Source organism: Phoca vitulina, unplaced genomic scaffold (genome assembly GCF_004348235.1).
Source record: "Phoca vitulina isolate PV1807 unplaced genomic scaffold, GSC_HSeal_1.0 scaffold4, whole genome shotgun sequence".
NCBI lineage: Eukaryota > Metazoa > Chordata > Mammalia > Carnivora > Phocidae > Phoca > Phoca vitulina.
The window spans coordinates 21,321,141-21,333,298 of record NW_022589707.1 but is presented as its reverse complement, the minus strand read 5'-3'; the positions used below and the strand labels follow the sequence as shown (position 1 = coordinate 21,333,298).

Genomic DNA, 12,158 nt, shown 5'->3' with positions numbered 1-12,158 from the left:
CACGTATGTATGTAGAAAGATCTATATTGCATATAAATATACATATACACATAAGCTACACATAACGCACAGCATTTAAAAATTGAGACTTGTAAAGCAATAAAAAAACAAAAAACAAAACAAAACAAAAAACCCTGAGCCTACCAATACTTAATTCTGACTTCACAACATTGCACAATTCTCATTCACAGGTCCTCTGCACTTTTTTGTAGGTACGAGCAATACAATAAGAGGAATCAGACAGTTTCCTGGAATCTAAACATGAAGACACAAACAAAAGTTTTAAGGGAACACCGGGTGTATATAAGAGAGGCATTTCTGCATTGGGATCACCACCTGATCCATAGGAGATTCTCCTTACTAAATCCAGCCCCATGTTCACTTCACCTTTTATAATTTTAGCTCCTGAGATACAGGTAAATGATAATAGCTCATATTTTAGAACTATTCTGAAAAGTAAATGTATTGTTAGTTAATGTCCAGGGGTAAACTGTATAAAATAATAGGACCATTTTCTTCTTCAAGATGGAAAATTCAATGATCACAAAGCAAGAATTATCTTAAAAAATAAAACTGGGTGTTATACGCAAACAATGAATCATGGAACACTACATCAAAAACTAATGATGTAATGTATGGTGATTAACATAATAAAAAATAAATAAAGTTACCAAGAGAAAAAAAAAAGTGTGCTAAAAATAAATAATAAAAAAATAAAACCTAAAGAAAAAATTCTTGCCCACTAACATTTTGTTCCAAATAAGCCTCACAAACAATAACTTTCAATTTTCTTTCATATTGCAAGTGTGTGCATCTTGAAAGATAAAATAACACATGCTATCTGACACATAACGACTACTTATTAATTACAAAAAATGACAAATGAAAAAACAAGCCAAAGTTCTGGTGACTAAGTACTCCTGAGTCATCTAAAGCTTTATAATCTTACTTATTATCAGTATCCCATGCCTTTTGGCCCAGTTATTCCATTTCTATAAGAATATTCCCACATACACACAAAGCTTAATATATAAGGACTGAGTGTGTATATGTGTGTGTGTGTGTGTGTGTGTGTGTGTGTGTGTATAGTACCATTGCTTATTTTATTTTTTGAGAGGGAGAGGGAGAGAACAGAGAGGAAGGGGGAGATGGAGAGGGAGAGAGAATCTTAAGCAGGCTCTACCCTCACTGCAGAGCCCAACTCAGGGCTTGATCTCACGACCCCGAGATCATGACCTGAGCCAAAATCAAGAGTCGGATGCTTAACTGATTGAGCCACCCAGGTGTGCCCTACCATTGCTTATTAAAAAAAAAGGAAAAACTTAAATGTCCAAAAAAGGGGGAACCGTTACATAAATTATGTTAATCCATACTATGGGATCCAATCATCCAGTCAAAAGAATAAAGTGGACTTTTATATACTGACATGGCACCTCATCTGTAGTATTTTTCAAGGGGAACAAAGCAATATATAGAATATATATATGGACTGATTCTATTAAGAAAATAAGCACACACAAATAAGAAAATATGTGTGTGCGTGCGCACACACACACACACACACTGATAGAATTTCAGAAAGCCACTCTACTGGCAGTGGTTATTTGGCAGTGATCCTTTGAAAATGAGAATGGAGTAAGGTGGCAATGCTGGTAGGGCTATTGTTGATGAGGGCCTTTCATTTTCTCCATAAATAATTCTGTATGATTTGATTTCATCCTACGCTGAACATGCCCTGGGTCTGTAAATTTTCAATCAATTTAAAACATAAAGCTAGAGAGCCACTATCCCATGACTTTCTTGATCCGACAAACAATACATTTCTTCACTTCACATTGCTCTCAGCCAATAGCTGATGTCCTAAGAGTAAATCTAGACCACATAACTTTATGTCGTAATGGTACTCTCAGATACGTGACGGCAGCGTGCTGCAGTGGGTCTCCGTGTGTACTGAGTATTTCAGGTAGCAACAGGCTGCGGCAGCCACTTCCTTTAAGTCTCAAGCAGATTTCTGATGGCCTCTCACTCACAGAGTGCTTCTCGCGTGTTTGCAGCAGGTACGGATCGCTCAGTGACACGGCTGACTGTTTACATCCCGTGCCAACTCAGCCGGTGTGTAATTAACATTATGTCTTGATAGCCTGCTGTTGTTTGCAGCAACTTCAAGTCATGATTCTGACACATCCACAACAAGCAGTGAACACTTTGATACAGGGCCAAAACAACACTGATGTCTACTTCAGTCTCCAGTGACGTCACGCAGTAAGTAGCCTTCACGAGCATGAGACTCTCTGCGCTTTCACTTAATGGCCATGTCTAGTCAAACTGTTTTGTACCTCATGAAATTAATGATCCACCGTGATGATTCCTATTTGTGTGCATCACTTGAATCTTAGCATTAGGGCAGGGAAAATAAAAGTTTACTCTGTAGACTAATACTCTACCACATACTGACTTTATAATTCCAGGTAAATGACAGAACTCCTTTGTACACAGATTGTATCTGTACAACAGGGATCATATTTATTACCTATCCCTCAAACATACCTTATTCTGAGGATTAAAAAAGATCATGTGTTGAAAGTGCTTCACATAAATGTCTGCTACTACTGCTTAATAAATATTAGAAAAAAATATAGCAATAACTGGAGTAGGTGAGTGCTTCAAAAATGCCTGGATTTATCACAGAATATGCAACATGTGGGGGACATAACGGTTATTTGAATAGTCATTAGCAGATTACAGAATTAGGAAATAATTCAGTTTGAGTAAATCAGAGAATTCTAAAGATATTAAATGGTTGTACTATAATGAACAAAAATGTATTAGTGTCATAAGTACTTTACAACAATGGTATCCTCCAAATCTAATACTAGACCACTGAATAAGCACAAGAAAAATGAGTAAGAAACACTTAAGTTTTGGTAAGATGTCAAACATACTCTTCTAAAATCAATTGTTCTTTCAGTTTGGCTTGGACCAACATTTACCACCTTCATTTAAAAAAAAAAAAAAAAAGAAAAAGCAGCCTCTTAAAAAACATGAAAATCTATTCAATACACTGGTAACTGTACGGACTTCAGAATCTAAATGGGGACCGAAACTAATCTTACTTACGACCTTACTTGGAAGCTAAATAAGCACCCCACATTAGTAAATAATTTATTTTCCTATTTTGAACTCTGCTTCAAATGTTTTTATGAAAGTCTTTTCACCTCAGCAGCTATTCGAGTGTTCACTTTGAACAATGACTTTGCAGCTGGCCAAACCTGACTCTCAATCAGTTTCTATGAGCACAAATTCTTGAGCTGATGGTTACATCTCCAGCTATATCACTCATATAATACACACTCACAAGTGGTGATGAGATTCACATTATCGCCAGGGCACCATTCTGCCGACGGCAGCAGCAGACACAGCAGGGGTACAGTGTCCTCCCTAGAAAAATGACTCCTTCACCTTTCAGTAATGCAGCCTGCAGGTCCGAACCTACAAGCTGCGTGCCAACAGAATGAGAGCTCTCTTTAAAAATACTAATAAAAACTACCCAGTTCTTCCCAATGGGTCCCTCTCATGGAATCTCCATACACATCCATCTTGATTTTGAAGTGTGTGCATTCAATTTGTCTTCCCATTACATTTGGAATTGAAAGGAAGATTCAATTGTATTTACAACTTCAAAAAGTTGCCAGAGTACTGGCACGTTTATCTCAATACATTCGGCATGGGATTCTCTGTATGAGTGTACATATGTACCTATATTTGTGCAAAATTATAATGCTTAAATTTAACTTCAGATTTTAAGATGATAACTCAGGTGGAATAGATCTGAATTCATTACAGTCTGGTAGTGTTTTTTCTAAATTTCAATTATGGAGCATATGGGTTTACATTTAAATTTTAATTATGGGTTTAAATTTTGCCTTTTAAAACGTTATACTTGGGGTGCCTGGGTGGCTCAGTTGGTTAAGCATCCAACTCTTGGTTTCAGCTCGGATCATGATCTCAGAGTCATGAGTGCTTAGAGGGGAGTCTGCTTGAGATTCTCTTCCTCTACCCCTCCCCCGCTCGCTCACTTGTGCACTCTCCCAAATAAATAAAAATCTTAAAAAATGTTAAATTTGGGGGCGCCTGGGTGGCTCAGTCGTTAAGCGTCTGCCTTCGGCTCAGGTCATGATCCCAGGGTCCTGGGATCGAGCCCCGCATCGGGCTCCCTGCTCGGCGGGAAGCCTGCTTCTCCCTCTCCCACTCCCCCTGCCTGTGTTCCCTCTCTCACTGTGTCTCTTTCTGTCAAATAAATAAATAAAATCTTTAAAAAAAAAAATGTTAAATTTGTTTTTGTTACTGACAGAACTTTCTAGCTTCCCAAAGACATGGTTAATGTTCCTCAAAGATATACCAGTTAATAATCTCAAAGTACTCTAATTCTTTCTTTCATTTCTAAAGTCTTTTATAGGGTGATCATCAAAGTATACATGTTTGTCCTGTAATTTCTGATTCTTGTGATCATATGCTAGAAAATAAGGTAAGGAGTAAAGGATTACCTCAAATCTCACTTGGCCAAAACCATGAGGTGATCATCTGATCTCTCAAGACTAATCTAATAAAGTCAATTTTCATATATACAATCAACATAGTTGAAACTCTCTTAGCCTGTCACTTAACCAGACCTCTAGATTAATGAACACTGATTCATTCTTTAAAACATAATAGAAATGATCCAGCAATTATACTCTTTGGTATTGACCCAAAGGAGTTGAAAACTTATGTCTACACAAAAACTTGCCCAGGAGTGTTTATAGCAACTTTATACATAATTGCCAAAACTCAGAAGCAACCAAGATGCCCTTCAATAAGTGAATGAATAAACTGTGATTCACTCAGACAATGGAATATAGAATATTATTCAGTATTAAAAAGAAGTGAGCTATCAAGCTATGAAAAGACATGGAGGAAACTTACAAGCATATTACTAAGTGAAAGAAACCAATCTGAAAAGGCTACATGCTATATGATTCCAATTATAGAACATCCTGGAAAAGGGGAAACTATGGAGACAGTAAAAAGATCAATGGTTGTCACAGAGGAGAGAAGGGCCGAATAGAGAAGGAACAGGATTTTCAGGGCAGTGAAAATACTCTGTATGACATTTCAATGATGGATATATGCCATTATACATTTGTCCGAACACATATAATATACAACACTAAGAGTGAACCCTAACGTAAACAATGCACATTGGATGACTATGATGTGCCAATGTTGGTTCGTCTTGGTAACAAACGTATCAAGTGATGTTGATGATAGGGGAGACCATGGCATGTGTGGGGGTAGGGGGTATACGGAAAATCTCTGTACCTTCCTCTCAGTTTTGTTGTGAACCTAAAACAGCTTTAAAAAGATAAAGTCTTTAAAAGAAGGAAAAATAAAAAAATGTAATGACTAATAGGTAAAACTCTGTGCTCATTTAGAGTCAGCTAGGTTTGTTTGTGCCAATAACACCTGCTATTAAAAATATGGAATTAAAAAAGAGTCTGCATAGTAATGCATGAAATAGGACTATGAAAAAGAAGCTGCTGTTTCTATGAAAAATCACTTGAGCGATTTAGAAAGATGTGATAAAGTTGCTAATACAAACTTGTCAAATTAGATGTAAGACATCTATCAATAGGAATAAAATCAAATGTCCAGAAAGATCTGCATTAAAAGTGCTTAGTAAATGCATTTAAGTTCTTGTAACAACATAAAGAAATTAAATGTGGAAACCAAAGAAGAGGTCATATGGGTATGGTTTTCGGAGCACAGATCACCCAGAACTCCAAACAGGAGACCCTTACTCAAAGCAAATGCTTGGGCTTTATATCAAGACTGCCCAACGTAGGTGTATCTTTTGTTAAATTAGTTGACCAAATAATGGTTTCAATCACAAGGCTACATTTTAACCAAATAGGCTGGCCGTTTGCCATGCAGAAAAAACTACCTTTGACCGAATTTTTATACTTTTCATGAAGTTACCATGCCACTGTGGCACATCCAACGATAGATAGATAACCTTACATCTGGAAATGACAGTTTTCCTTCCTTAGCATTTCGCCATGTTATTCTGATACAGTCCATTTAAAGTTTGCTTAATGTGTGGGCAGGAATCGACAAGATTTTCTTTTCATATATACCTACTGGGGATAAAATAGCTTGGATTCATCATAGAATGGAATGACTACTACTTAGAAAGTTATTCCTTAATGTAAATTTAGTTTGATGAGTATATTCTATGAGCAAAGGTTATCTATGATTAAAAAACAAACAAAACAGAGAGTGAATATCCCAGTAATCTGCCTATATTCAGAATCCGATTGCAAACAAATCTACCAGTCCAGGTAATTTACTGATATAATTATGTGAATAGATGATAAAAATGGAATATTTGTATAAAAATGGGAGCTTCTAAGTACTATGGTTTATCTATAAAATATCAGAATGATGCAGTTTTTCCCAAGGTATGGTCCTGTCTTCCTGAAGAATTTAAGATCTTTTCAGGGAATCTGTGAGGTCAAAACTATTTTTGTAATAATATTCAGATATCATCTGTCTTTTTCACAGTTACTCTCTCATGTGTGTATGGTGGAATTTTCCAAAGGCTAAATTTCATCTGATATTGCAACACATTGAATGTAGAAGCGGATATGAAAATACAGCCGCATTCTATTAAGCGACACATTAAAGAGATGGGCAAGAGTGTAAAATAATGTCGCTCATTTCCCTAAATTGTTTGATTCAGAAAAGTTATTTTACATAAAAAGGTTACTTGTGTTAGCATGTGAAAAAATTTACTACTTTTATTTTGAAATGAAATATTTGTGTGTTGCTTTTTTTTTTAGTTTTCATTTCTAACACAGTGAATATCAATAGATCTAACCCAGTAAACAAAAGCTTGAGAACTGTTAGATTGATTGTGTAACAGGAAAATAATTTACTAACCTGAACAAGAACAAAGTAACGTTTTTTCCATCTTTTCCAAACCTTCTGTCCTAGGGCATACAGATATCTGGTAAGAAAAACAAGCAAAGAATATTTTAGATGAATAACGTTGTGGCTCTGTGTAATCATATTTCTTCCATAGGTATTTTTTTCTTGAGACCAGCCTGCTAAAGGCAAAGTTTAGTTCATTTGAAAGCTGAGACGACATGTAGCTTCTGTGTTACAAAATGACAGAGCTTATTCTAGGTTCTTGAAAGGGAATTGATTTATGTGGCTTATCAATTTGTCAGTTCTTACTACAAATTGAGCGAAGTTGGAGCTAGAAAGGATAATCAAAGAACCAGTGGGAATTTTATTCTTACACACACTTCTTAGGAGAGACAAAGGCTACAAACTGGGGATAGAGGACTCAGCTCTCAGATGACCAGGGCTGAGGAGTGTGGCCTAAGGAGGAGATGGCTATAGAGTCAAGAACCCAGAGCAAACGGTCACTGTCCGGCTGGGTGACCCCAAGTTATGCTGGCACCAATCTTGGTTTCTGTTTCTTCAACTATAAATGGCAGGACTGGGTTTCCTGATTTCTAAGGTCTCTGCCAACCTCATAATTTGGTGGTTTAGCTGATTTATGGAAGTATCTTGCTGCAAATTTCCCTAACTATGAAATTCAGGCAATAATGTATGTGAAGAGAATATGGCATAATTCAACATAGTTATTACCCCCAGGGCTTTTAACTTTGCATTGCTAATAGTAATATGAATGGAAATGAATAAAGTAGTCAATCATCTGAGAATAAAGCTTTTGTTCTTACTGAACATACAGATGTACGCATATACATCAAGGAGGAAGAAGAAGATATTAAAAATTAATGAACTGAAGCATATCATGGAGAGCTATTTTGAAATTATACCACAGAAACGTATACACACCTCCTACAAAAGTGGAAAACACTGTTAGAAGTTTGAAATATGACAAATACAGGCCTGGTTTTTAAATTAAAGATTTTTCAATATTTTATCACTGTCCTTTTCTTCTGAAGTGAAGATTCATCTCTGTAAAGGTTACTCAAACTAAATTTATATACAATTCTGAGTATTAAACTATGGTTATTCATTTATTTGGGGGCTTAAAGTCTTGAGACTTCCACAATTTTTATTTTTTTAATTTTATTTGTTTTTAAATATTTATTTATTTATTTAGGGAGAGCATGTGAGCAGGGGAAGGGGCAGAGAGAGAGGGAAAGGAAGAGCCCACATGGGGCTCCATCTCACAACCCAGAGATCATGACCTGAGCCTAAACCCAGAGTCAGAGGCTCAAGTGACTGAGCTACCCAGGCGCCCCAGAGACTTTCACGATTTTTAAAACTAAAATCTTAGCTTGAATTTTTCATTGCTGTCTAATTAAAATAATTCTCTTTTGCAAAAGCAAAGCAAACGTTCTTGCCCCCTTTTAAAAAAGAAATGCAAGATGTTGGCTAAGGTGTGTTGAAATGAATGGGCACTCTTTAATTTTTTAATACCCCTTCCCCCATTTGTCCCACCCCAAGCTCTCCCTCCTCTGGCAACTACCAATCTGTTCTCTGTATCTATGAGCTTGATTTCTTGGGTTCTAAATTTTCAGAATCAAGAAAACAAACATGCAGCTACTAAAAGTCAAAATAAAAACTAGGCTTTTGCATCGGCAATCATCATCCACACTGCCCAGATCAATCATGCACTTTGTTTCAGACACATCAGCTAGCTAGGTGAACTTCTATCTGGCCCGCACAGTACCTTGACACCACGTTGCCTGTGCTCCTGGATATAATGTGAATTCATGTAGCGACCGACAGAGACATCCACTGCTACTGTTCTCACCTGTTCACTGTCTCCTCCTGAGGTCCCTTTAAAACCCTTTGCCCCACCTTTGCTCCAGCCTCTAATTTCTCTTCTGTGGTTTTGGTGGTAGGTGTTTAGCTGCTCTCTTTTTGTATTTCCTATGTAATTTCCCTCTCCTGAAATGCACACACCCAAACTCCTATTACAGGGTTAACAGCAATGACCCCAGGAGCTAGATACCGGAGACACGACAGATGCGCTGTAGGAAAGTGTACTCGCAACATCTGCACCAAACAGCTGCCTGGGAGCCACAGAAGACATTTGGAATCACCTTTGCCCATGACCACTGCCTGCTTCTGAGCTCCTTCAAAGGTCTCACTTAGCATGCTGCTGGGCAACTGGGTCATATATAAGTGAAAGTGAATAGTGATACGCAAACCATCAACACCATCGGCAAGTGTAAGTCTTGCTGAGAGTGAAGGTCCTACACGAGGAATACTACTACCTGCTGCAACATCATTCAAAATCATGGATCGACGAACTGGGAACGACAATGTAGGATTTCTCTGAAAACAGCAGAGCAGTGGGTGCACACATACATGTGTATACTGGAGGTTGGGAGAGGATATAAGAAATTGAATAAAAGACAATTTGAGACTGGAACCAAGGTAAGCATTCGAATGTTGGGCTGTGAGATATTTTGGGGTGTTACACTCTAAGAAGGAATTCAATCAACCATATATGGAAGTCACAAATGGACAAATGTATCTAGGAAGCAGCTGGGCAGGAGAGTTTTATTCTCTGCCTAAGAAAAAAAAAATTACATTCAACAAAAGATTGACTGCATAAAGGAAATGTTATAAATGCTATGTAGTGAAAATGAATAGTTTCTGCCTTCCAGTTTTCACATTAACCAGACTAAAATTTTATGAAATAAAATGGACAGGAATACATCAGAAAAGATAGCTATACTGAATAAGAACACACTGAACTTAATTTCAACAAATTTGAGGGTTTTTTTCACTCAAAGAATGATTTCTGGCAATAGGTTTCTAGCATCACTGTCTAGCTGCTTTTTCACTGGTATAAAATTAGATTCTGGGCATAAGAGATACTTAAAATTGAGGGAAGAATGAAGAACAAGATGTTCATCAATACTGTTTAAAATCAAAAACTCAAAACCGTCTAAGGATCAAATGGTAAGGAATGAGTAAAAGTTGCCACTAAAAGTGATGTCAAAAAAGAATGATGTGGAAAAATTATTATAATGCTAGATTTAAAAAAAAAGCAGTCACATGAGCTCATAGTATATGCATGGGAAGAAAATCCAGAAAGATACATCAAAATATTAAGCCTGCAGTTAATACTGGGCTGTTGAGATTAAAGACAAATTTCATAATGTTCTTTTTTTTCTTTTCTTTTTTAATAATCTCTGTACCCAGTGTGGGGCTCGAACTCACAACGTCAAGATCAAGAGTTGCATGTTCTACTGAACCAGCCAGGTGCTCCTTCATATTGCTCTTTATGCCTTTACATTTTCACAGTTTCTACACTAAGCATGTCTTCCATTTTTTTTAAAGTAAGGCTTATTGGTACAGTTTACATAAAGTAAGAATCCTCCATTTTAGGTATATAATTTGGTGAGTGTTGACATAGCAATGTAACCACCAACACAATGGACTTACAGAACATCTGCATCCCTCCAAAGGTTCCTTCAGGTCCTTTTATGATCAATCTCCTCCTCATATCCCCCAGCTCTGCAACAACTCTTCTGATTTCTGACTTTACAGCTGTTTTTCAGAATGCCATAAAGATGGAAAAATATAATATGGAGCCTTTTTGTGTTTGGCTTCTTTCACTTAGTAAAAGGCTTTTGAGATTCACCCCTGTTGTTGCCTGAATCAGGAGTTCATTCCTTTCCATTACTGAATATTATATTTTATTGTATGAAGTCACTTCAATGTGTTTATCCATTTACCAGTTGGTGGACATCTGGATTGCTTTCACTTTTCTAGCAATCAAACAAAACTGCTATAAACATGCATGTACAGGTCTTTGTGTGGGCCTGTGTTTTCCCTCCTCTCAGGTAGATATCTAGGAGCGGGATTACTGAATTATATTTAAAGTGTATGCTTAACCTTATATGAAACTGCCAAACTGGTTTTCCACAGTGGCTGTACAATTTTATATTACCACTGACAATGTTTGAGATCATGTCTTATCTTCATTATCAGAAAAAAAATATTATGAAGGATTTGGGGAATATAATCATTATAGAGCCATAAATCATATTTCCAGTATGACAAAGTCAAATACAGTGACAAATATCCTTATCTTTGGTCTCCAGGCATCATGAGTACAGTGGAGAACTGCTATAAGCTTTAATGGTTAAATGGTTTACCAGGTTTCAAGGCTATTCCTAAGTTTGTCGTTTGGTGGTCTTAGCTTTAGGAGAGTTGAATTGTGGAGTAAGTAAGGAAAAACCCAAAATCATTTGAATAATCAAATGGTCATAATCACATAATTTCTTAGAAACATCTATAAAAATCAAAATGCATTCTCTCCTTCCTTTTTTTCTTTTTTTTTTTTAAATGTTGAGTGTTAGGTTACAAATTCTCTTTTATGGATAAAAATCTAGTAAGATTTTTTTTTATTTCAGAAAAATATACTAAAGTTACATTTAACACATTATGCTCTACTAGGCAGTAAGATTTAGTTCATTACACTTACATGGTGATATTTGAGTATTCTTAATTCCTGAAAATTGAGTTACTCTATATAGAGACTATATCCATAACAAATTTTGAAGAATTTGTATGCATAAACCGATTTAAAATAGTTATAAAATATAATTTGATCTTTCTTTAATGATTTAGAAAGGACCCTACAGCATCTTGGGGTCATTATTATGAACATCAATTATAACTGTATGATTCTGTAAAGGAGAAGGTATGGTTGATAGAGCTAAATCTAGCAATAGTATTAATTAAACAGATCTTTGGAAGTTATTTACCTGTCATCCATTTCTGTTTCATAAAAACAGAGTTTTAAAAATCTATTAATATTTTCCTTTCTGAAGTCTGAACAAATTGCTTTTTTATTGCTTTATGAAATCTGATTCTACCAAATAAAGGTGTAAAAAGATCTTCTAGGAAGTGTATTTGTCATTCTGGACAGAGACTACCTTGGTTAGTGTTCTACAGGTCTGTCAGTGGGTCTGCACAGCAGCTGTATTCTCCCTGAATATTTTCTAACCTGCTGAGTCATTATTAGCTTCCTCTCAGTCGATTGTATGATTAACTCAAATAAAAAAGACAGTTTTTTTTTTAAGGTATGTAAATCAGACCTGCCAAATACCAGTCAA

General features: G+C 36.2%; 1 protein-coding gene across 17 annotated transcripts in view; it reads right to left on the bottom strand.

Moving 5' to 3' along the window:
• The window catches only part of CADPS2 (calcium dependent secretion activator 2), a 520,372-nt gene that overhangs the window by 176,391 nt on the left and 331,823 nt on the right, over nucleotides 1–12,158 (bottom strand). For all 17 annotated transcript variants that reach the window (XM_032401664.1, XM_032401666.1, XM_032401671.1 and 14 more), the window contains exon 9: nucleotides 6,979–7,045. In XM_032401664.1, the coding sequence (XP_032257555.1) occupies nucleotides 6,979–7,045 (67 nt within the window). The remainder of the gene's footprint in view (nucleotides 1–6,978; nucleotides 7,046–12,158) is intronic.